General features: G+C 34.4%; 1 protein-coding gene across 1 annotated transcript in view; it reads right to left on the minus strand.

Annotated features, from left to right (window-relative positions):
- The window catches only part of CFAP54 (cilia and flagella associated protein 54), a 103,479-nt gene that overhangs the window by 2,866 nt on the left and 73,171 nt on the right, over positions 1 to 27,442 (minus strand). The window contains exons 53-68 of the mRNA XM_066550110.1: positions 22,497 to 22,599; positions 20,987 to 21,125; positions 19,919 to 20,076; positions 19,537 to 19,722; positions 18,193 to 18,319; positions 17,738 to 17,890; positions 16,597 to 16,702; positions 13,961 to 14,064; positions 13,132 to 13,208; positions 12,446 to 12,587; positions 10,102 to 10,299; positions 8,680 to 8,873; positions 5,422 to 5,604; positions 4,105 to 4,202; positions 3,124 to 3,310; positions 1,691 to 1,768 (exon numbers count right to left, since the gene is read on the minus strand). Coding sequence (XP_066406207.1) covers positions 1,691 to 1,768; positions 3,124 to 3,310; positions 4,105 to 4,202; positions 5,422 to 5,604; positions 8,680 to 8,873; positions 10,102 to 10,299; positions 12,446 to 12,587; positions 13,132 to 13,208; positions 13,961 to 14,064; positions 16,597 to 16,702; positions 17,738 to 17,890; positions 18,193 to 18,319; positions 19,537 to 19,722; positions 19,919 to 20,076; positions 20,987 to 21,125; positions 22,497 to 22,599 — 2,233 coding nt within the window. The remainder of the gene's footprint in view (positions 1 to 1,690; positions 1,769 to 3,123; positions 3,311 to 4,104; positions 4,203 to 5,421; positions 5,605 to 8,679; positions 8,874 to 10,101; positions 10,300 to 12,445; positions 12,588 to 13,131; positions 13,209 to 13,960; positions 14,065 to 16,596; positions 16,703 to 17,737; positions 17,891 to 18,192; positions 18,320 to 19,536; positions 19,723 to 19,918; positions 20,077 to 20,986; positions 21,126 to 22,496; positions 22,600 to 27,442) is intronic.

A 27,442-nucleotide genomic window follows, 5' to 3' on the forward strand; every position in this document is an offset into this window, starting at 1 on the left:
AAGACTACAAATTAGAAGTGACTTTGCCCAATTAATTCACCAGAAGATGAGCAACAGAAAAGTGTTTGGTGGGGGAAAATGGTGAAAAACTACATATAAGAAATGTATCCGCTGCCTTCTCCTCCATTCCAAAACAAAGGGAATGTACTATTCTGTGGTGTACCTAGTCCCTCCCAGAGCTTTCTGTCTCTGGCTGAGACAGGGTAATGCACACATACAGTTTATATGAAAGTTTGGAAATGCTACTGTGAAATATGCTATACATTAGGAAGTGCTAAGCACCCTACATGTTCTGTGGGCTTCAGAGAAGAACAAAGATACTCAGCATCTTGAAGGATTAGGCTTCAGCTGCTCAACCAAAACTACCATATCTCAAAGCATCTTAGTTTGAAGTTTGTATTTGAAACTTCATGATGAAAAGTTCTGTGATGTTCCACCCGGTTGTGGAATTTAGAGAGAATAAAAACAGTGCAGTAAACATCATATTTTTAATAGAAGAACATCACTAAATCTGCTCCCTCACTTCCATCCTAGATCCACAAATAGAAGCAGGCAAAGTGAAAGGAATTCATAAGAATTTAAACAGTTCCAGAAATTTTTCATGATTCTGTGAAAGTTTGTCTGTATCTTTCCCTAGGAATCTATCAAATATTGCTACCATGGAAGATACTTCAGTGGGACCCTGAAAAGTACAGCTTTGCAGAAGGGATGTGGATGTAATCTGATGCATTGATTAAGCCAGATTGTGTGATATGAAGGTCTGGGAGTCATTTGAGAGAGAACTTCAGGATGGATAACGAGGGGTGGCAAGAATGGTGCAATGTGTATCAAAGAGCAGTGTGTACTCTCAGGTACTGGGCTGCAGGACACACAGGACAGATTCTCTCTGCTATAACAGGCACTAGTCCAATGTTCTCAGATAAAAGTCACATTCTGTTCTGGTAGGAAGAGCTCTCTGACTGGAACAGTGCAGTGGATATCTTCCATTATCATTCCATTGTGAACAATTACTGGCAAGATATTTGAGGATCAGTTGAGGGAGTGATAATTAAAGTGGATTCCAGAATCTCCTGTGGAGTCCCTTGAGCCCTGAGAGCTGTGGTCCTTCCCTGATGTCCCCAAGGTGGCTGAGAACACTGAACAGCAATGTTCCCCACCCTGGGCCAGTTCCCACAGTCTCCTCTGGGATACTGACTGCACTGGGTAACAACAGCATGAATAAGATGCTTTGTCCCATCAGTGGGGACAAAAAAATTGCATGCTATCTCTCAAAACATGTCATGGGCAAGACAGAGAAAGCTAAAGAAAATGGACTAATCAAACCTGAGTAACTGCAAAAATGCAAGAATGGAAAGAAATTGCATTTGGCGATTCCATAATGGAAATTCACTGGAGTCTGTGTAAACAACGACCAGAGAGTGGTGAATAATCTGTATTAACCATTGTGAGCAAAAATCCCCTTTCAATACATTTTTGCGTGTATGAAAAGTTGATTCTAATGAACAGTGAAGATATTCACAGTTTGTAATCATGCACATTTGGATTTTATTTGTAAAGATGATAAAATAAAACCAAAACAAAATAAGGAAAACATGGGAAGATGCTTAGTGGTATAATCCTTGTTTCAGTTCAATTGAACAATTGTTTTATTTTAGAAAACAGATTTTTACTCTTAATGAGAACAACATACCTCACTTAATGGAGAGGACAGGGCTGGATCAACAGAAAGCAGTGCTTTGACTTCAGATAAACACCTTTTAGCAATTTCCTAATGGTATAAAACAAGAAGAAATTTGTACTATCTGTGTACTACAAACATATGCTGTACTATCAGTCTCCTCTGATAAGCTAACAGATGGCTCAGCCTTACAAAATTTTTCAGAATATTCAAGTTTTAGGTTATACTAATTGAATTCACAGCAAAGTAAACCTTAGCTGATGAATATAAATTTTCTGCAACACAAAGAGTAGTGTTTCCTGTACAAACACAATGCCCAAATCTTGCAGTTTCTACTGAGGCAAAATTGCTCCTGGTTCAGGTTTTAAATCCAGTGACTGAGCATACTTCTGCTATGTGTTTACTGAAGATATGATAAACAAACACCCTGACAAGATGATATTTATACATGCATAATGCATGGCATGTTAATCTTATTAGTATTCTAAACTTTTTTTACCAATTACTGACATATATTAATGAAATTTCGAGCAAACACCTTCAGATAATCAGAAACACCCACTAAAGGACAGCTCTGTCTACCCTCCTGAACACAGTGATTGGCCAAAATACCATTTTTTCTCCAAGCTGGTCAAAATACTGCCTCGTTATAATGGCACAGTGCACAATTGTCACTGTTTCACAGCATCCATCAGACAAAATGACAGCCTCTACATCATTAATCATTTCACATAATAGATATAAAGAGAATCCTGTCACATGATAAATGTCTCCCACTTTGAAAATAAACGTCTATTTTGCCTTGGCATTTATCAAGCAGCACTTATGCTGTGGCAACATCCTATTCCAATGACATTATCTCAAACAGAGCACATGGAAAATTCTGAAATTACCTTTTGTGTGTGTGTATGTGGGGAGAGTATTTGCTTCTATTCAGCCTTGCTAATAAAAGAAAAGAGGATGGCATAGAGAAAATGAAAATAAACCCCATGCCAATTTTAGTCATCTCTCAATAACATTATTAGAAGGTTCTTATTTCAGAAACCACCACTGCCCATTTTACATTGAAGATGTGTAACTGATGTTTAAAAAGCACTTTTGGGTTGATCACCTTGCTAATTTAGCACATTGCCAAGGATTTTCATATGTAGATTACTATAAATTAGGTATCAGTTTCCAAATCTATGTACCTGAAGAAGTAGCCTTTATTTTCAAGTAAAAGGTTGAAAATACCTGGGGTTTTTTTCTAAAGCAACAAGTAATATATAAGGAAAAGTTAAATATTAAATAAGGAGTGAAAGTATTTCAACTTTTCTTTGAAGAGGTGAGAGAAGCTTAATGCCTGCCTTTATGTCTGCCTTCCAAGTTGCCCATCATTTATTTCCCCAAAACAGGCATCTTAAATCAAGTCAAACATATACAAGAGCCAAGCTGTTCTCACTTACTTCTATTTTACCATCGAGATGCACTTTTGCATCACTTCTCTTGGGTTTAAATGAAGGAATTATTTTCAAAGTTTCATTTTGCTCATGAAAACTTGTACGTTCTGAAGTTGAAAAGCTCTTAGAAGCTTGCATCGATAATTCAATTTGCTCCTTCAGATCAGACAATTTCTCCCTTAAAGAAATAATTCTAAAAGAAGACAAAGTTTTTCATTATTACTGCTATAAAACAACAATATTTGTTGCTTCCAGGTTATAATTAGGCTGACCTAGCTTTTATTACATATTGATTAGGTTCTACATTTTCTTTCATTTTTAGACTGATCTCATAATTTTACATAAATAAGTTTTCCATTTAATAAATGGAGATATAGAATGCATTAGCTTTTTACAGTAAAAACAGGAAGTATTAATTTAGGAATGCCTCTGCAAGAAATGGTTTTTTCATCTAACCAGGGTGGCAGAGGCTGGCCATTACTTCTTCCCTTCCACCCACTAAGCAGTTCCAGAAATTTTTAGACTAGATGAATGACAAGAAAGAAATAACGAAAAATGCCATAGGATATAAAATTAAGGGCAGAGTCCAGTGCTACAACTGAGAAAAATTCTTGCTTTCTTAGAGTTGTAATATGGTATGGAGAAAGTAGTTGATTCAATGAGAGAATGGGAAGAACTGCTGGGAGTGGTTTTTAGATCTGCTATGTTGCTAAGCCAGTGTAATATAATTAGCATATGTTGCTTGGTTCTTTAGGAATCAAAACTAAAATGCTAATGAATGCATTGAAAAAGCAATTGTTTGGATGGGCTTAACACATGTATGACATCTTACGGTTTTTACAGTGAAAAATCTTTGAAAAGCAAAAATGAATGTTTTTAAAGACTTACAGCTCTTTGATATTTTGTACTTTATTTTCTCTCATCCTAAATGGCTGATTGATCTTTAATACAGCATGAAATAACAGGACAGAGTCAGTGATTATTTACCTAGCCAATGGAATCCACAAGTGGCCTGAAAACATGGACGTTGAACTGATGTCACTAATCCTGATAGGATTTGTATTATAAGCATAAAGCAACAAAACCTATAAGAGAGATGGGATGCATAAACTGTAATGCAGTAGACCTGAGTTATTTCAGTGATACAAGAGTACAATAAATATCAAATACAGTGTACTGATGAAGCCTTAGATAATTGACCTTCAAAAAAAGAGAGTAGTGTGACTTCATATGAATTTGTACTACACTCAGTTTTCATAGGTTTTAGATTAATTTAATTAATTAAATTGGATATTATTACTATGAGTTTGAAAATTAGGTGTACCACATAATGTCACTATCAAAATCCCAGCATTGTCCTCATCCTGGTCAATCATATGCATGGCTGTCATCATGCTAGGTTTAAATCCATGAAGTGTGCATAACTCACCAATCTAAAAAAGCCACACCATTATAAGAAAATTAAGCAGAATGTTCTCATCTTTCACTGCAAGTGTTTACTAGTGCAATTGAAAATATGCTTCCTAATGGTAGCTGAATATTTTGACTATATGGAAAATGTCAAAAAAAATGGCATTCATACATTATTTGGTTTTAAGAGTTGTCTCTGGTCTTCTACTGATCTGTATGGTCATGCTAAAGTAACCTGCAAAACCACATTCAAAGGTACATTATTTACATTAACTCCCGGGGTTTCTATCAGTTTCCTAATAAAGATAAATGGGTCTAATAGAAATTTAGAAACATATCTGCTATGCCAGAAAGTTTAAGATCGTGGATTTTTATTGCTGTAGCAGAAATTTTACCTACATGTTGTTCCCTTGCGTAAAGATAAAACAAATTCCATGTCATCGTTTCTCACGGTCCCGCAACCCTCTCATCTCTTTCATCTTTCATTTTCAGTCTGATCTTTTAGGAAAATGAGGCTTACAAAAACCCGTTTTCCTTGTATATGTGTATCTTTGATTTTCCAAGAGTCTCCCACCAAACTATTATTCGAATGCATCAGTCACATCTACTGAAACTTAGAGTGGAGGTCTTAAAGACATCAGGGATTTACAACAGGCATGAATGCAGTATAGCCTGGAAGCTCTATATGGGGGAAAAAAGGTGGTTTTTTGGCCTGCCAACAAAAAACTGTAAGGGCATTCTGTTTTTTTAAAGAGCAGGTTTGCAGCAGAGTAAATAAATTCTTCCTATCACCATAATTATATTAAAAAGCTGGTAACTTGTAACACAAATATTCATTGGAAATGAGACTTAATTTGCTCCACTCCCTAAGGAATTGCTTTGCTCTAGTTATACCTTAGTTTCTGTATCGTTTGATTCCTTTGCCATAAGAGGAATGTACCACTGAATGTTAATTTCCTTATCTGGAGCAACTGTTGCCCTACTCTCTGTCTTCTCATATTCCGCAACGACAGAAACTGGAGAAGCTGCTCTCACATGTGAAACTTCTGATGTAGTTTCAGACATATCAATAGACATCTGAAACACAAAATAAATGTTACATTTTTAGTAAATAATAACATTTAATAATATTTAAATTACATCATTTAAATAAATTAAAGTTTAAACTGTATTTTCTGTATTTTTCTGAAACAGGACAAATCTGTTATAATCTAGTGTCTACTGGAATTGGTATGACTTTCATTCCAGCATAAATATATGTTTATTTCGGTAAATAGGTAGTTTTTAAAGGTGTCCTTTTTACTAAGTTAAGACTTTTCAATGTTTATGTGATGACACATTTCTAAAGCTAATACAAAGGATCTGTGGGCTGACTTAGAGATACCCACAGTCACAATGATTGTTGCCTTTGACTTAAAATCATTATGGCATTATGGGTTTGGCTCAAATCTATTATTTGGCACACTGATAATACAACATTTAGTGATGAAAAAGTAATTTGTCAAGTATACATATTGATAATTAAAATAGGTTTCTCAATGTTAGAATAATGCTTTATTTATGTTTACCTATCTGTTTTCTCAGCTTTGCAACTAACAAAGGGTGACACTTGCTGAAAATTCAACCACTTAATTTGTGAGGATTTGTTGTATTTTATAAAATACATATGGAACATTAGCAGGCATTCATCAAATAGCTACTGCTGGCTGTCATTCACCAGGGAATTAATGCAGGAACACTGTCAGCCATCATTCATGTATGAATAAAACCTTTTCTTAAAATTGTGAAATATTTGATTTAAAGGCTGAACACACCATCTCTATTTTTTAAAGTATTACACAGATCTGCAAAGAACACTGGCCAAACAGTTGCTTTTTCAGGGAACATGGAGGCTACTTGAAATAGGCCTAATGTCTCCATCATTGGTTCCAAAATGTGGACACTAAAAACAGCTTCCTGGGAAGTTAGTTCTTCTCAAATTTCAAATGTTCATTGCTGAAAAAATGGAGAATTTTACCTATTTCCTCTACAAAAAAAGTCAGCGTATGACAACTACAAGGCAGTAAATCCAAGTGAGCAAAAGATGGATTTTTTCATAATAATCTGATTTTATGCTATTAAGCCAGTTACCATCCCACATGAAGCTTTAGTAGAAGTGAAGGTAACAATGAATCCAGGCGTTTGGAAGTCATAAATTCGAGCACATGGATTTGCCTTCAGCAGCCATAACCCATGGTAAGCCGTGAGCTGTGCGTGGAGGACCCATTCACTACAGCCCTCTTCTAATTCAGTAATGAATCACTGTCCTGCTAGCATGGACTGTGAAAAAAATTAGGAGAAAACACATATATGGACATGGGAAGAACTTAATTTATTCTGTGCCCCTGAACTCGAGCTCTTAAAATTCCAGTTTATGCTATATATTTCTTTCTAAAATGTTTGTTATGTTGTTTTGTTTTTTTTCACTGAACTGCATCCTTTGGGTTTCTGTTCATATTGAATCTTTTTGAAGAAGAATGTAACAACTGCTGTTGTCAAACTGGTAGGTTGCTGAATAACATACGAAAATATTTGGCTATTCAACTTTCTCAGAAGCCTGAAAACAAACCGTCTTAGTCAAGTATTTCCAGACCTACTTACTATCATGGATCAGAACAAAAAAAAAAAAAGCATGAAAAATGTAACAGGGCCCAGAATTTTAAATATAGACCTAATGTAATTGGGATTCTTTGGTCAGCAGACCAGAAAAAGCCTTCAAGAGCCAAAATAGGTTACAGAGGTAGATATAAGTGAAACAACTTCGGACATAAAACTCATTCTTTCAAAAATTATGTCTATTTCTACTGTTAAAACTCAAAGTAATAAATTACAGTTACATTTTTAAATAACATCTATAACCTTCTGGATAGTTAAAGCTTCTAAAAATGTTGTGGTAAAAATCAATGAATCTTAGAATTAAAAAAAACTAAGAGCTTTGTGCTTGTTAGCTGTCTACAACAGTGAAGTTAACACATGATTATGCAGCTTGCACCCGTCATGAACATGACAGTGAGCTCTGAAGCTTATTATTCTAGAATACTGTAATATTAATTATGTCAAAAAAAGAGCAGACAGAGTAAAATAATTTTTGATATATGATGGCTGTTATAAATGTCACATACTGTATATTTACAATTTATTCTGTGGCACAGTCAGCTCTTTGTTGGGAAATGAGTAATGATATGCTGTCCAACACTGCAGAAAGTTCACCAACTCTAGACAAGCTACTTTCACAGAAGTATTTTTATTCATTTTTGTAACATACCAACTTCTCCCTCCTCAAGGCTCCCCTGTCTCCATTTAATACTGAATATAATAACTAAAAAATAAGCCACAAAGATCGATCTTTCATTTTCATTTTTAATATTAGGATAATTATTAATATAAGACATGGGATTGAGAAACTTTGAAGACAATTATTTTTACAGTGGGTCTTAAAAGACAAATTTCATTCAATGTTCAAAACGTATGCCATGGTCAGTGTAAAATCCAGAATTCTAATTCAATATTTATCTGAGTAATGTATTCTGAGCTGCCTACATTTGAAAGCTCAAATAGGCTGCTCACAAGCCAGAGATCAAAAAAAGTTTATTTTCTAGCCAGCTGATAATCAGTGAAAAAATTGGCATACAAGACCTTAAAAAACTTTTGATAAAATATAATGTACATATTTTTTGAAAGTCATGTTTTTATTATAGACTAAATTAACAATATAGAGACTGGTACATACATATTACAAAATTAACATCAAGATATTTTTGGTATGAAAGATGAAGATCTATAAGATTTTAAATCTCAGCCCTCAGTGAGTAACAGCCAACTTTATTAACCAATGAAAACACCTTTTAAAATATCATTCTGCTTAATCTTCTAGGGTCTAAATACACTGGCTATGGGATGGGGATTATTTTTGCAGGAATGAATAACACAAGGATATTTGCATTTGTTAACTACATAATTCACTGCTTCCACAGGATTTTGGTTTTGTACTGATCCTCTGCATATAATTTCATTCTTCTATAGTGCTCCCAGAAATATTACCATTGGAATTACCAAGAATCTGAATGAAATACCAGTATAATATTTTTGAAACATTAGAAAAAATATAAGTACCTCTGAAGAATCACTTGTATTACTGAGTGGTATTTCTACATCATGTAGTTCTGCTGGAAAATTCTCAGGACAACACAATGAATATTCCAACAAATACTTTTCAAAGAAGGAATGCATTTCTGCTATGCGTAGAACAATTCCTGTGTTAGAAATCAAACCAAGGTGTCCATCTCTTCCAGAAAGTGATCCAGCTCCTGGGTAGGGGCAGTTTTTAAAAGAGATTCTTAAAATTACATCATTATTTGCCTTTAAAATGTCACGTTACTACATATACACTGTATTCATAAATTTTGGAAGCATTATAAAATATGTAAATAGATTATCATATAAATGCATTTCCAATAATTATACTGATTGCCCTTAAATATTACTAGCTTATGCTATTGGTAATTTTTCATCAGTGATCAGACAGTGAAACAAACTCTCTCCAGACGTTATAAAGTAGCATCAAATGGAAGGTATAATTTTGAGGTGTGGGTACTTAAATTCAAAGTGTAAGCACCAGTATGTTCACTAGATGTCTAAGCACCCACTAGAATAGACACTCTCAACACAGTCAAAATCAGCTTGAGGAGCTCTTAAGATCCCAGTTTACACAGCTAGGGGCTGATCAGCTGAGTTTCCCCCTAGACTCCCCAACAGGTAACTACAGCTGAGATTTACATGCACCTTTTGACACTTAATTGTAGATACCTTCCTTCCAGTTCAGTGCTGAGCCAGAATACTTTCATTTGATGCTGCAGGTAGAAAACCCAGCCATCTCTGGAATTGTTATTTTCAGAGTTGCTAAGTTCCTCTCTAAATAACACCTATACATACAATATAGTTTTGTTCTCACCTATTGAGTCATCACTTGTATATCACTTGTAGGGGCACAGTATTAAGGCCTTGCAATTAATGGATTCTTACTCTGTTTGAAAGGTCCTATCTATTACCATGTTCTATTTGCAGTGAAATAACTCAAGCTTGCAAATCACATCTGGGGTTTCAGTCAAAACACATTTAACAGTGTATAGCCTTCCCATTTACCCTACACTCAGGTCTCCAATACAGAACCTCAAATTGAACCGATTTATTTATGATGTGACTTTAGATTGATTTTTCTAGAACTCAAAGAAATATAGATTATGAATTTTTTAAAAATGCTTCAGATGTAGTAATAACAATTAAGTTTTGAGGGAGGCCTTCCTTGTATTGTGGAGGCTTATGAATAACTATGAAGAAAGGTTGTAATATCTTCACTTGCAGCATGTGTAAACTGACATAAATCTGGATTTCCATGAAGACTTTTTGCATTTATATAACTTAAAGGAACTAAAAATTAGACTCCTTCAGATTATGGCCTTTAAATCTGATACTGTTTGCCCTCAAGAACAGTATCTCATCTATAGCAGTTTTCTGGAAGGAAATAAAAATGCGTACCAGATAGGTTTGTGTTATAAATTCTTTTCAAATGATTGTGGTAGCGAATCATGAGAACCCATGTTATTGTATCTTTCTTCTGGCTTGCCTTGGTGACAAGACTTTCTGTTCCTTCACTTTCACTCTGACAGTCTTCTGTGATTTCTTTGTTTTCAGCAGAAGATACTTCGGGAGTTTCAGAGATAACATTGTATCCATCTGCTATCCAATAAGAGTTCAAGAACACACATGAAGTGGTTAGAATTCAAAAGCTATTTCTGCATTGTGTTGGAACTGACTAATCTGTAACTAGAAGTATAACTTGTGAAAGTTATATTTTTCATACAAGAAAAATTATTTTTACTCTTTTTTAATATGAGTTGAAATAGTAAATAGCCTTAAAATTAGTTGAAAATTGTTTCTCAGATCACAGGCAAGAACCTTACTAATCCTTGCAAGGAATTCAAAAGGAGCAGAGAGCAAGGTGCATTCTCTCTCTGAATTTGAATATGAAACCATTATTCCTGCACATTGTTCAATAGAAGATATTTACTAAATAGAAACAACACAAGGAGTCACCAATCATAACTGCAGCAGCTGAAGTTCCCAGTTTTGTTGACCCTAACTCAGAATAGATAGGCACTGAAGTATTCATTGTTAGTTTTGATCCTTCATCCATTTTAGATATTAAGCACATTTGCACTGAAATATACTCTTAACTGTGAAATAAAACAAAAGATAATATTTTCTTTTGCGCTGCCTAAAAGTTGTACTTATGCAGAAAGAGGAACAAATCAGTACAGAAATCACTGCATCACTGTTTACATTCAATACTGGTTTTCACTATTAGTACATGGCTCTTTCAAAAGCACAATTCTTGAGCTCTGTTTCTCACTCCAAATCAAGCAAACATTGTTATAGTGATTCCTAACAGTAAACTTTCAGACAATAATCACGAGTGCTTCTACAAAATCTGAATGTCTTTTTATTATTCCTGACATTTCACTGTCAATGCCAAAATGGCCATATTGTCCTATAGATGAAAACTTAAATATGTTTTTTACCAAGAGTTTTACGGAAAATATTTAGTGCTCTATGCTGAGAATTTACAATTCAATTTAAATGTTTGTATTTTGGCCTACTATTGCTTTTCTACATTTTCTATTCTTCTTTGTATTGGCTAGCAAAACTATCAGGAGAAACACATGTTGCATTTGCTAAAAGAAAAAAAAATTATCTGCAATTATAAGCAAATGGAGCTAGTACAAAACAATCAGATGGAAAGTCTTAGCATACAACATTTGTTTTCATAAACTAATCAAAAACAACATTTGTTTTCATAAACTAATCAAAACACATATGTTTAAACACTGTACAGTATGCCAACATGGCTCAGCTTTCCAGAACCTATCAAACAGAGCAATTCAGTCTTTGATGGTCACTTGTCATAATTGAAATTAAGTCACTGAACCAAAATCACTACCAATGGTTTTCTGTTTAAAAATAAACGTGAATATTTTGCCTTAGTGTTTATATAACATCTAGCACTCATTATCTCAGAATTCCTAGTTTCACTGCTGAGGTTTTTTGTAGATCAAAAACTTCCATTTCATCAACTCCTTTAGCTGAAAAATAAAAGCAGAATTTAGAAATAAACCAGACAAAGTTCTACCAAGCTATTGGAAGCATATGTAAATAATAATCCATTGGATTGGAAAGACAGTGAAAGTTTTCTACTGACTTTGACTTTTAGAAGACAGTACACAGGCAGAAAACTTTGCAAGAGTTTGAGTTTGTCAGTTTTGGTGGGTTTTGTTGTTTGTGGTTTTGTTTTTATTTTGTTGGTTGGGTTGAGGTTTTTGGGGAATGATGCAGGGAGAGAAGCTATTCAACACCAAAATCTCCTTGCAAAATCAAGAGTAAAACTGAAACTCTCCAAGGGAATGCTAATATACCTAGGGATAAACATCAGTTATATGTCAATGTTTGGGAAAAAAAAAAAAAAACAGTGATGATGGATAAGAAGGCCAATATCTACTTTATATGTGTGGGGAAGTCCTGTAACAAAGGACCATCCAAAATTATGGCAGTATGTGCACTCTACTGTGGCTCTTTCTGAACCACAGTATGCAAACAATGAATTTTTCTTAAAATAATGAACACATGCACAGGCTGATATTTAAAGACTTATGAAGTCTCTACTTAATATTTTGTATTGCTATGCATGATGAGACTTTTACTTTCCAAAGGTGATATATAATTTTTCATAAATTCAAACAAGATATTAAATGTATTACTAGATTACATGGCATATATAGCTTATTATTTGTTTAATTTTCTGATATTACTAGGTATAAAGCAATACCAGATATGAAATCTCTGTACGAAGAAAAAAGATCCATAGAAGCAAATTCTGGGATTTTTTGTTGTACTTCATCGTTCATGTTCAGGTCTTTAACACTCTTCATTCCAATTAACAGCTGAGAAGCAATCATAGCTTCACTGACCTAAAAATAACAATAACATTTATTTTATTCAGGACTCATTCACTACAAAATTTATATAGATTTTAATATCTTCGAGTAGCAAGATGAGGACAAAAAATTAATTATTCAACATACTATATTTTTAAAAGTTAGGAAAATATTCTATTTCTTTCTGACATAAGGTACACATTATATCAAAATTAATCATTTCTGCTGAAAGCTTCATTACTACATACTGATTTCAAACCAGATATCCTCATCTGGATGCCATTGGTATGTATCCATATGTCAAATACATGTGAACACGTATCAAGTCATGTGCCATTTTATTTGCACTGAATCAAAGTTAAGGTAAGCAGAGTCATATCTCTCCAAGAGAGATTAAATGCATTATTCAGTGGTCATTTTAATTTTATTAAACAAGACCTGTGCCAGAAATTTCAGGAAACCTTAACACTCTTGTTTGCATTGCCTTATTTGCTTGTGTAAGTAGAATAAGATGACATGTAAAAAAAAAAACAAAACCTAAAAAATAAAAAATACCTCTTCAGAATATTGCACCAACCTGTGAAGCTGCTCTTATTGCAATCCAGGCTTGTGCTTTGTACACTTCTGATTTCATAGCCTCCTCAGAAGCCCGATCTTCAGAATAGGTCTAAAAATTATATGCCAGTTCATAATCAGGATTCTAAATATATTACAGTAAAATATATTCTAAACATAGAAGAAAGTCCTCCAACTTATAAAGTAATTGTTTTATTTCTAAGTTGTAAAAATTGGCATTGAATGTAAATCCATGCATTAAATGCTAAAAACAACAACAAAAAAATCTAGAGCATACTAATTGGTTGCTCCTGGAAAAAGTTTTCTCAGAGCAGCTTATACTATGGTCATTACTGTATACAGTGTTGCTATCATATTCCCCTTTTCTGAATCTTAATTACCTCTTTTCTCTAATGCTACACATTTTGCTTTCCATCTATGGCTCGTAGGAACTTTCATGTGATTAAAGACACTTCTATTTCTCATGCTGTCATTCATATTTGTATAGAAAAATTGAAATTTGATATAGTTAGCATTTAAAAAAAAACAGGTTTGAATGTTAAGTACATTTTCCAAGGTACAAATTAATTTGTACATAATGGGAAATGAAAACACTGTCGGTTCTGTGTCTTCCTATTTTATATAGAAAACTATTTTAAATATTATTCAACATGAGAGATAACATCAAACAAGATCAAATTCTATTATATGGTTTCTTTGTGTGATTTTTCTAGGAGGACTCTTAGTTTCAGTATGATATATAAGTTGCTGCAAATAATAATATGGCAAGGTGCACAAAACAAATTTCCTGTTTTGAAGAGGCCCCTGCCCAAATGATAGAAAACATACACTTAATTTGGAAGGCACTGAATTATCTGTCTCTGATTCATCCTCATTACTTTCAGCAAAACGAAAATAGGATAGTGCTATTTCGAGGTACGACCGTCTTACTAACCTGTAAGAAACAGCATACAGAATAATCAGCTTAACTACCAAAGTAAGCATTACAGTGATAAAATCTGTCTCCTGCATAAGACTAGCTAGATACCTCACCAAATAAAGCATTCATCCAGCCCCCATCATCTACTTTAAGTGCAACTTCTTTCAGAAATTTAGGAATTCACAAGTCCATGGGTTCCTGTTTTAAAGTGAGTCTAAAACATCTCTATGGTGGGCTTAACAAATAACACCTTCCTTTAACAGTACATCAAATATAGTTTTCATTATTTGAAACAAATATTCCATAAATAAATTGCAAATGTTTAGTAAGAAAACCCTAATTCTGCAAAGGAAGTGATCTTCCCATACTGTTTGTCTTCCTTGCCCAAGTTAAGGCATTTATCCATTGCCCTGCTTTCCCTGAAACATAGGTAGCTGAATTTGGATATCAATCAAATTGGGTGCTCAGTCAAACTCTCCCAAGGATCAGCAAAAATACCCACAGTGACCAAACCAGACTTTTGTTTCCTAACTGGGCTAGGATACTAACCTTCTTAGTTTTGACTTCTGTACAGGAATGTTTCTCATTTTCAGACAGTGAAAATGTGAAACATTTTCATCATCAACATCTCAGCTATCCCCATTCTCCTCCTATGTCTCCTTATCTTTTCAGTGATTTTTACAGTAGTATTGTAAACTTAGCAAAAATCATAGAATGGTTTGGATTGGAAGGGGCCTTTAAAGTTCATCTAGTCCCACTCCCTGCAAAGAGCAGGGACTCTTCAACCAGATCAGGTTGCTCAGTGCATCCTTCAACCTTATCTTGAATGCTTTGAGGTACAGGGCATTTATCACCTCTCTGGGCAACCTATTCCAGTGAATCACCATTGTAAAAAATTTCTTCCCAATATCTAGTCTGAATCTACCCTCTTTTAGTTTAAAACCATTACCCATTGTCCTATCTCTACAAGCACTATTAGAAATTTTATCTCCATACTATAAGCTCCCTTTAAGTACTGAAAGGCTGCCAAAATGTCTCCCTGGAACCCTTTCTTCTCCAGGCTGAAAATTCCAATTCTCTCAGCGTTTTCTCACAGGAGAGGTTTTCCAGCCTCTCATAATTTTTGTGGGACTCCACTGGACCCGCTCCAATAGGTTCATGTCTCTCTTGTGCTGAGAACTCCAGAACTAGGTGCAGTACTCCAGGAGGGATTTCATCAAATCAGAGCAGAGGGGCAGAATTATTCCCTTCAACCTGCTGAAAATCACTATACCTGGAGAATTTCTCCAACATTTCTATTCCCTATAGGTTTATAGTCTTATGCAGATTCCTCCTGGCTCTGCAGATTTCTTCAGATCTCACTTATGAATTAACTTCCCCAAGCATAGCAACAAACTCCTGCTCACGTATTTACTATTCTGGACAGACACATATGGCACAGAGTTGGTTGTTTATATAGCACAATAAATTCCAGCTTTAGTGCAATTTGTGTAAAGCAAGATACAAAAGTCAGAGTGCTGCACAGTTAAAGACTGAGCAAACTAGCTGAAAAGATGGCAAATTCTACACTTGGATGGCAACAATTTAGTTAAATTTCTATTCTTGCTAACAAAAAAGGATGTGAGATATCAAGAAACAGCTTTAATTAAATAATACCACAGACATCACAGGGCTTGTATAAATGTCAGCAGGATGTTAAGTTCCCTAAAACAAGAAAGCCATGGTCCATTGATGTCGCTGTACATTCTTTTAGAAAGATGGCAGCAAATTAAATGAGAGTGTAGCAAATTAAACTTGCAAAACTTCACCACAGTCCATTTCTGCACCATCTTCCATCATGCTGGCTGCTTGTTGAGGTTTATTACTATGCTACTATTTCTACATTCAGAGTTCTGGTTCATTAACTTAAGTAACAGAATACCCAAACAAGCAAGGTAAATTGCTGCCTTTACACTGTCTCTAACTAGATGTGGTACATTATTCATTTAGACTGGTCAAGAAACAAAAAAACTAAAGTCCAATGTATCAGAGCTGCTTGACAGAATTTATTGGCTGTCTTGGCTCAGCTCTTCAGGCATCTTCTAGGCTGATAACTAATGCCAAAGTCACTGTCCTGATATCTGTTACAAACACATTTCCTACGCTCCTTCTGCCTCTGCTCTTCTGACTATTTCTGGCTGGTAACCTTTTCAAGCTGGATTTCTGTTATCTGGAAGGGGGCAGACCACAGCTCATCCTCCGAAATATGAATAAACCTCCTGTTTAATTGATAGCTCTGTTCTTAGTGTTGACAGATAGGGCACAAATTTGGAAATAGAACAGAAAGCTGTAACTTTTGTGAAGTGTTTAAAAATGCTTTTAAATGTTCTTATCATTTGTTTGAAATAGAATAAATATCCACTAGCTCTTCTCTATTGAAATAAAATTCTCTAAAACGTAAAAGATACTCCATAATAGAAGTCCCAGACCAAATCTCAAAAAAATGTTTTAAAATTATATTCATGTATGATTTAAATTCTTTTCAAAGTTATATAGCTAGATTCTTACTCATATTTTTGATCATGTTGCTGGCTGAGCTTAATAGCTTCAAACAGGGTTTCAACAGCTTGAGATGACTTACTGCCTGTTTCTCTTGTTTGGCGTTTTACCTTACCTTAGAAAGAAAGACAGGAAGTAGATTTTCATGATGTTAATAATTTTTCTTCTGTAAGACCCACCCAATCTGTTTTTCCCTCCAGAAAAGTTAAACAACAAAATAAATTATCTACTCTCCTTCTGTTAAGCAAGATCTTTTCCAGTATATTTAACAGGTAATGCACAATGCTTGTATAACAATTCACAATTCAGAGTAGCTGAAATAACCAAACTCGGGAATCATAATGACCCCTAACATTTCCTGATCCCAACTAGCAGAGCATTGTGTATGAGGAGTTAATGAGCAGGCACAGGCCTGTTCTGTGCTGTGCTGCACACATGGTGCCCCTCAGGTCCGTGTTGTGCTGGGCACATCCCACAGGATAAACGCAGCCAGCTTGCTGTAACAGAAGAGTCTGTTGGCAACATCTTCTCAGTACCTCTCTGTGAAAGTGAAGCAAGAGGTTCTTATGTGAACATGCTTTTTGTTTGACAGTAGAAATAATGAATAGCAGTGTTTTCTCCCAAGAACAGCTAAAAGACAAAAATGAGTCAACTTTTTCACAGACACGTTGTGCTACACCCTGATTGGAAGCATGTTCAACACTGCACAACTTGGAATTCTCGGCCTCTGCAGTAATAGGAGATTATTTACACTGTCACATTTTTCTTTTGTTAACTCCCAAAAATGGCATTTTAAGAGATACATTACAAAGTCTTCAATGTTTTTCTGACTGGGATTCTCACAAACCAACACATAATGCAAAATAGATGGTGCAAAATATAATGTTCTTAATTTTGTTGGCCACACCCTTGGATGCCTGCTAACATACAGATGAAAGTAGCTCTAATCTAGTTTTGAAATTAATTGTAGAATAATGCATCCTGAACTCCTGTGGTGTGGTACTAAACACAGGATAGTGATCTGCATCTAGAGACATTAAGAAATGTCCAAATTTATTCTAGTTTTACAGTAAAATGTCTCCATTTTAGAGACATCATGCATAACATTCCTAGGATGGCTCTTGGGATGTACAAACAGGGGTTTATTTACCCATCTGAAAAAGAAGTTCAACTTCCAAATCTATTTTTTTTGCTGCAGCTGCTCTGCAAAGATTCAATGCTGATTCTAAATGCCTGAGAGCATGTAGCCATTGCAAGGGATGTCTTGCAGCTGTGGAAGCTACTTTTTCAGCTAATGTGCATCCTAAAAAAAAAGGAAACAGCTCTTTGTAAATTATTTAGTAGACAACCAATTTATGCAAAATTAAGCTAATTCCTGAGAAGAAATGCTGCTACATATTTACTGTTACAATCCAATTCTCAAAAATTCAAGTGATTGATGGATATAAATACAAAGCTATAATAGTGTTTCAGTATTGTATGATGCCATGGAGGTTTACCTAGGCCACTCAAAAGAAGCCCAAGCTACACCAACCAACCCATTCATAAAATATGAGTGAAAATTTACCAAAATTTAAAAATAATAATGAGTTGTGTTTTGCTTACCAATTTTCATTTTGACTAGGGCTAGCAAGTTAATATGTGGCAGGTAGATATTCTTCGAGGGTAGGACCAGGCAAGTCAATGTACTGTCTTCTCCTTGCCATTCAATGAGTTCACCACAATCAAAAATCTACAGGAAGAGCATGCTCAGTAAAATCAAGTTGCAGACAGCAAATTAAATAGCAGTTTAAGTAAGTCAGGTATTGCAAAACTGAAATGTCTTGAAAAGAGCACTAGAAAAGGATTCAATAATCCTGAATTCCTTTACTTTAGTGTACACTTGTCTTGCAGAAGAGTCTTGTGATGCAAAAAAACAATTTTAATGAACTCTTGATTGAATTTAGTAATTCTGGGGTTTGGTTTTTAAAAGAGAAGTCCCTAAAATCAGTCTTTTAGAAATAGATCTCACAAGTAACCAAAGCCTTGGAAAGAAACTGTCATTTCTACACAGAAATCTGACATCCAGCAAAGGCCGGAAAAGAAAGAGAAATTAGCATGTAGGAGGCCAGTCAAACCTTTCATTCATGGAGATAAGACAATGGGGAGACATTGTAAAGTGTCAAGTCACTTGAAGGTTAGCAAGTCTCACAGTTGGAAGTTTGAGTCTGAAGTGATTCATAAGATTCTTTATTACTTGGTGAAATAAATATTTCGGTGGATTAAACTTGCATTTTAGAAAATATGAGGAAAAAGAGTTTGATCTAAAAACTTTCCTCTATAACCTCTACCATGTTCAGATAAAAATGCCTATTTTTGGATCCCAAATAGGTAAATGGTTTAGTGCTCTCACAAAGTTCATGTCTTTAAATTTATTTTTTAATTACATATTTAAATTTTTACATGGAAATTATTTCTTCATACCAATTGTAACAATCCATCAGCCTAAAATATCATGCTACTTCAAATCAATTGTCCTGATTCAAATTATTCTAAGACACAAAGCTAAGTTCTTGGATGCTTAAGACTTAGGAATTTAATGAGATCTACATTCTCCCTCAGGTGTTGAGTATGAACATGTCCTTCATTGCAAATGGGAAAAGTGAGTGTTCTGCATCTCTTTAGAAGTCAAACTACCTATTTCTTTTTTCACATTTGGATGTGTATTTTGCAACTATTCAATATTTTTAAATTCTGTGAAAACACCAGACTTCACATGTGAACATGCTTGATTAGTATGGATAAAGAAGATTTGGTAAGATGAACGACTTCTTTACACTATTCTAATGTATTTAAAACTGAAGTGATCAGTTACTAGGAGCAGCCCTTCTTAATAACTGATAAAATAACTTCCAGGATAAATAATTAGGGCTGTTGGAAGGATTTGGAAATGCACCGACATGTACTCACTGCTTTAATGGTAAGCTTATGTGCCAAAACAAGCAAGTTAAATGGTTCCACTGCAGAAGAGCAATGTTCTGAGTCCTCTACTACTTGCAGTGGCAGTATGTCTGCCAGCAGAAGCAGGCTTTTCACAAAAGTCAAAGAAGCTGGCAGGGAAATAAATGTATCCTCTTGGAGTAAACCGATGATATTCTGTTTGGACACAGACAACATAAATCAGAGCAGTTACTATATTCCTGTCTATTTATGAGGACAAAGCACACAAAGTGAACAAAAAAATCTATTTTAGAGGTGCTATTTCAAACTTATTTAATACTGCCATCAGCTGTTCTGACTACACAAAAAATTCATCAGAGAAAAGCAAACAGTTTTTCTTTTGTGTTCAAACCTGCAAAAGAAGTTTAATGTCTGCCACTGGACGTTTTTCTTGCAGGTCAAGAATAGCAGCTTGCACCATCATTTCAGCCTGAGTCTCAATATCACCAAAGGCTTCTGCCTCTAATATTACTTTTTTTATCACACTTCTGCGCTCAGCCACATCACTTCCTAAAAGAAGAGAACATATGAATAGTAAAAATACAATAGAAAAGGTTTTATTGTGTGTTCTACCATTCTTAAGTATTTCTACACGAAAAAGTTACAGAAAATATGACATGAATTCCACGTTGCACGTGTACCATTTCATCAATTTTTTGTCAAATTTACTTTAAAGAAAAATCACTTAGTTTCTAAACAGCACTAGATGTAAGTTCATCCAAATGCATGCTTTTTATGCAAGCCACCAACATAAATATTAAGGTATTTGAGATATGTTCAACTTATCCAAAAATCTGATTTTAGTTAAAATTGCAAAATAGTAACAGCGTGCAGAGAAATTATCCAGAACTGATTAAGTAAGAATTTGGCAAGAGACTTAGACTGATTTTGAAACTTAAGGGAGCATCAGAGTTGTTCATAGAACCAAGGAATGAAAAACATTTTATTCATAACCAAACTTCAAAAAATGTATTTTGCAATATCTCTCTTAAAGCCTTAAAAAATTAACCTGGAACATTTTTAGGAGCTTTGTAGGGATATTTCATTTATTTGAGATATAGAAAGCAAAAAATATTTTGAGACTTTTGAAACCAGAAGTACTCAGCAACAGCAATTTTTGAAACAACCACACTTTCTTAATTACACTAGAACATTTGAAACTTTCAGGTACAGTTATGAAAAGATAGTGACTATTAAATGAAAATTTATACAATACTTTCTGTTTTCATGTTTTAGGAGAGAATGTGCTCATAAATATATTTTACTTTTTGGATTGGATTAAGTTAACACAAATAATTGTTCAGTGACAATACAGCCCCAGATTTAATATCAGTATTTTTTAATTATGAATAAGAATTGTGACTGTATAGGTTCATTTGCCCATTATAATCCCAAAATCTAAAGTAAGAAAGTGCAGTACCTTTCTTTTCACCAATACCATGTATCTGTGCCATGAGTGCAGTCACTAACATTGCTCGACACCTCAGCCACAAATGTACATTCACGTGTCCTTGTGCTGTTACACGGGGAGGGAGTGAAACACCTTCTGTGGTGGAGTCCTATTAAGTCCCAAAAGCAAGAAAAATGTTACTTTCTGAGTAACATATTTTACTACAAACAAGGCAACAGGCCTTGTTAAATTATTACAAATATCTTACAAATAATAGCAACATTCTAAACAGAAATTTATTTGAAGGCTAGATACATATTTTTGATAACAGGAGGCCATTTATTATTTGTATTTTAATATATATAAAATAATTTTTAGCACTGAATAGTAAAATACTTTTCATGTGAGACTCCATAAATATATCTATATACTATATTTTTTATGAAGAATAATTCTAAGAGTTTGGATATTTTCCACTCAAACGGGAACATTACACAAATTTCTGAGGCACATAAAAGTCTAATTTTAGAGGAGGATCAGTATCAGTTTCTGGTATCACAATAATGACTAGAAAGAAATTTTTGGTTTTTGATTTCTAGTTTTTTGTGTTTCTAGTGTTTAGAAACATTAGTGTAATGTACAAAAATATTAGTGTAATGTAGTACTGCAAGTGTTTGTGAGAATGCTCAGCTCAACTCCTTGTTCTATCTTCATATATTCTATCTTCATATATTCTAAAAACTCTTGCCCTTGCTAAAATTCTACACTCCATGTTCTACTATTTTTTTCAGCAAGCAATCACTGGACAATGCATCACCTGCATTTTACTTATATAAAAAATCATCATGACTGATTTGCATTGATGCAAATGAGGAAAAAAAAATATCTATAGCTCAGTTACTGGCTACAGGGCCATCCCAAGAAAAGAGAGGAGCAAGTGCAGGGAGACAGAAGCCCCTGATATGCAACACAAACAGTGTTGCTTGTCCATGTGAGTCAATTTAACTCACTGTGCACTCAAGAGTGACTGTGTAGTGTGAGACCAACAGGCTTTCCAAAGCAGGGGTCAGAATCCCTGTGTTGGACAAAAGTCAGCTGAAATCTTGCTCTATGTGCAAGATTTCTCCACAGCAAATCTTGCTCCACAGCAATGATGTGAAATGGTCCATCTGGCTCTTAGAAAGAGAATTCAGTTTTCAATCAGAAATCTAAAGTACCTATACTGAATAATACAAGATTTTCAACTGATAGCTATTTTTTTCACTTCCTTTTTGGTTGAGGGGTTTTAAACAAAAGATTTTCAGTGCTGCCATTTGAGAGTAATAGAAATAAAAACTGTATTCCTAACCTCATATAAATTATAATGATGATTACAGACACATTGAGCACACCTTCAGCGAGCAGGTATCCAAAGCATGTCAAAGATCATTTTTTCTCCAGGTAACTGCTATGTTCTAATACTTTGAAAATCGCTCAACACTTAATACAAAAAAGATTAATATACAAAGAAAGATAAGTTTAAACAAATATCCACACATACCAAATGCTCCCTTTCATCCTTTCCCTCTTGAAAATGTGCCACATCCACGCAAAAAACTCTGGCATCTTGGAGAAGTCGAATTGCAGAAAAAGCCAAAGCAACACTGTGGTATAGAGCAATATCATTTAAAAATACTAATTATATTTGCCACTTTATGATTTTATTAAAATAGATACTTCATTTTTTACTATGCCAGAGCTGTAAATGACCAGCTACCAACTTTTGCTTCAGTAAAACATGATTACATTCAGACTATTTTCTGAATTTGGAGGCACTGCATTATGAAAGTGACAAAAGAGCAGTAAGAGAACAAGCCTTGCCAATAGTAGACATAACCTGAAAATATTTCACTGTTAGAGTGGTCAGCATTGGAATAGGTTGCCCAGGTACATGGTGGAGTCACCATGCCTAGAGGAGTTTAAGAGACTTCTGGATCTGAGTGATACACAATTTAGTGTTTTAGGGGTCACAGTGGTGATGCTGGGTTGATGGTTGGACTTGATGAGCTCAATGATTCCATTATTTTATCAATAGCATATAACTCAAATATATCATATTCTGTTGGAGTAATCAAAACAGAACTCCATTATAATTTCCAGTTACACACAGAATCATAAAATCATTTTGGCTGGCAAAGACCTCTAAGATTGTCAAGTCCAACTTTTAGAACTAGTCAAATCAGTAGATCAAGACCAACCATGGCATATCTATCTTCAGGAATAAAATCTTAGAAATCAGAAGATGTAGAAATACTGAAAATTACAAGATATATTAGGAGAGTTCTATATCATCCACAACTAAGCTTAATACCTTTCTCCTTAAAACTTTTCCTGGCTATACATTAATCCTCCTGTCAAATCCACATGGTCAAATACTCACAGGATCTTAGTAAACACCACCAAGGTGATGAGGCAAAACCTCATCAGTAAGAAATCATACGACATTGCATCTACTGTACTCCCTGCCCCATATCCTAAATTCTTTTCTGGAGTTCACTCTGAACAGCACCTTTGAAAGATAAAGACACCATTAGGACTGGTGCAGCATTTAACCCTATGTGTCAAAAAATGATGGGATTAGATCACAAAATACTGTCAGGTTTCTTAAAATATGAGCTACTGGGGTTTTCTTTTTTTGCTGTCTTTATAAGCACTCAGATACCGTCAGATAATGTTCCACTTTCATTACATGTACAAAAATGTATATCTACAGCAGCAGACTTTGTGAATACAATTATTTCATGATATGAAGACATCTGCAAAGCCATCATAGACAGAAGACCTTTTCCATACTACAAATTGTTGTCCAGAGAACACACTACTCAAAATATTCTGAGAATTGCCCAAATCAACGTCTCTTTGTATTGGTTTCTCCCAATTGCACATTTTCCTCTATGTCTGTAAATCTTTACTTTCCTACATCTTCTCTAAAACATTTTTGAGTTTGGTTTTGGGGGTTGTTTGTTTGGAATCTTTTTATAAATCTCCACGTGCTCTGCCCACAGAAACATTTTTCTAATAATTCTAAGCTACCAGAGAGTATGCCTAGCTCACTACTTAAAAGATTTTTTTCAGCAGGTTAATTGTTAAAAATGTATAACCAAAGTTCCTATCTATGATGCCTTTTTTTACATAGACTCTCTTTACATAAAGACTGGCTGTTATGAAGCATATAAAAAATAGAAAAGCATTATTAACACCTTTTTACACTGCCAGAACAATGCAAAGATCTTTTAATGCAAGAGAGATTCAAGGTCTGTGTGAATTTACAGCTTTTGAGATGTTCTAGACTAATGGTTGCAAAGGCAAAGATCTTGCACCAAGAATTCTGAACAAGAGCTGTACTTCTAAATTACATACATTAATCTGTCAACATATGTATAACCACAGGATGGATAACCTCCTGTTAAGATAAGAGAGCAGCTAAAGTCTTCCTGTCATTTCTGATTCTATCCTCCTTGCTGTTTTTGTGATGCAGACCTGGATGGATTACACCAATTCAGCACAAATAGACCTCAAAGTAAGAAAGAGAACCAAAGCCATTAATATCTTGGTTTTTACATTTCAGAATTCAATCCTCATGAATCTTCTTCATCATCCCTTTACCTCAGTTTTATTCCACAAAATGAAAACAGAATAAATCAATGTTGAATTTGATGATGAGTTGCTCTCTAACAACAGAAAAGGTGAAACAGAATTTGCTTATAAAAATTAACAGAAAAATGGATAACACAATGATGTACCCCAGTTGCTTTTTTTAAGAGTTCTCCCCTGAAACCAAGGCATCAAAGTTAAAATTACAGTGAAATCTGACTTTTCTTAAAACATTGCTTGAGATGCTATGGTTCACATCTTAAACACCTTGGAGAAGGTACAGCACCTAGAAGTAAATAGGCTATTAACAAATACTAACCTAAATTCCTCAGCACCACTGCCTTGAGTTAACTGCTCTTGTCAACATTTAGCAATATTGAAAATGAGGCTAGTTTTACCTACATGTTTACACATAGATTTTCTTAGTAAAATATAGACCACAAGTCCAAAGATTGATATATCCCTTAAGTCACAATTAATTCACTTAAGCAGAGAAGTACACATTTGGTTAATTAAAAAGTTCACATTAATAGGACAGACACCATGTAAGTAGTCTCCTTGAGATCAATGGGATTAGTCCTATACATAAAGTTATTCTGAAGCATACATTTTTTTGCAAGACAAGCTTGTAATGCAGAAGCTTCCCTTGATGAAATTTTTGTGACCCTCTTTTGCTGTCAACAAGAGTGATGTATCTATATATTTCCCTTGACAAAATACACATCCTTTTATCAGCTGAATCAGAAAGTGACAAGATGATCAAAATAGAAAAGTACAGCTGACTATAACAATTTCACCACTAGGTCATTTTGCCAAAGGAGAAAAAAAAAGATGAATTTCTGTAATATCATGCAAAGTTTGATTTCTAGGCTGGCAGGCAGGAAACATTCAGCTGTCTGAAGAAATGTTTCATTTGTATCTGAGGCAGACATATCACAGCTTCTATTGCAGTGCAATAAAAGTGCAAAATAGGTTAAAAAACAACAAACTCTAACTTTATTTTTTCATGGTTTTTTTTCCCTAATACTGACCACTATCAATACATAAGACCCACTAAACAAAACCCATCAAAAATTTGAGAGTCACAAAAAGTGATCCATACAATGTTTGACATCCATTGAAATCCTTGATATTCTAAAAAAGTTTCTTCAATCTGAGATGAGTTATAAACCAACACAGAAACGAGTCTATAGGATATAAACTGCATGCCAAAAGGAAGGGTCCTGCATGGAAATGTCTTGCATATACTGGAACTAGTTCAGCTGGGTGAGAATGTCTGAGAGAGGACTCTACCAATGCAGGTTTTGCCAAACCTGGTATCAAGCTAAGATTACACACATGATATTTCAGATGTTCCTTGATTACCAGTATAGAGACTTCATAAAATTCAGGACACTCAAAAGTATGATGAGGTGATTGTCAGCGACTGGTGGATTTCTCCTTGACAATTTATAGTAAATTAATCTAATTCAAAAACCACTGAAATGGATTATTATTTCATGTTGAGAAATGTCCACAAATAACCTACAAGTTCTTCCTTTGCATCTTCCCTAATGACATTATTGCTAAATTATTATAGTCCTAATATCTGAATTTTTGGAAACTGCTTTCTTTTACAATAACATACACAAAACCCAGGGGAAAGACCATACTGCAGACTGTTACTGTTTTCAGTGCAGTAGGCTATACAGCACTGTGAAGCTCCTGTCCTTGTTAATTATTTTTACTGCTGTACCATAACAATGCAAAAGCAATTGTGCTATTTAAAAAGCACTGATTTTGAGAGTGTTCAGCTGAGAGAAGGAAGGTGGCTTGTTTTGTCACAGAATAAACAATTTTTTTAATTGGGTAAAAAATCCCATTGAGACTGATTTATCAATTGGCCTGATGAGCCACCTACCACTTCAATCTTCACCACTATTTCAACAGTAAAGAAAGGGTTATGTTTTTTCTTGTTTTTTTCTTTTTTTTTATGCTTACTGTGCTATAAGATTTCTTGTAGTAATTCTGGTGTTTACTTAGATTAGACCTAACAAATGTTACAAATACTGTACAAATACTGATTACATTGTACCAAATCTCAATCTAGTCTGGCACCTGCTACACCTGAGTGTGCTCCACCTGCAGTTAGCAATTTGTGAAAAAAAGATTTTTTCCCTATAATAAAATATTAGATAAAAAGAACTTCACACTGATAACATTATCATGCATTGTTAAACTGACATCCTTCTTACACAAACTAATGTAAAATTACAGGTATGCTAAACAGACGAATCCTTCTAGGTAAAAGGCCAAAACAATGTTTGGAATTTAACATCTACAAAGAGTTAATGTATTTCATACTGTATGTCAAAGAGTTAATGTATTTCATACCGTACATCCAGTATATTCCAAGAACATTAAAGTTGTAACTTCATTAAATTCTCCAAAAGAAATCAGAATCTCAAAAAAAAAAAAAAAATCCACAGAATTTTTGAATTTTAATTTGGAGAAAATATCAGGCAGTCAGGCAGATATATACAGATACATAGAGATAATTCAGCCATAGAGATAATACAACAGTACTTTAGACTCTATGACTCACAACATAATGCTGCTTAAATCTACTCTGTTGATGTTTACTTCAATGTTTTTTAATCCCTGTAATTTAAAAAATAAAATGTTGATGTTTTAATTTGAAACCAATAAGTACATTAAGAAGAAATTTTCCTTAAGGACAGAAACACGGGGCATTCTAGAACAAAGTAGAATTCAGTACTTCAATTAGTGCTCTGCTGTACAATTTAAAATCATAAGAATTCACATGATCTAACATATCCAGACTTTAACCAAAACCATGAAGATTACAACTTT

This window comes from Molothrus aeneus, chromosome 5 (genome assembly GCF_037042795.1).
Source record: "Molothrus aeneus isolate 106 chromosome 5, BPBGC_Maene_1.0, whole genome shotgun sequence".
NCBI lineage: Eukaryota > Metazoa > Chordata > Aves > Passeriformes > Icteridae > Molothrus > Molothrus aeneus.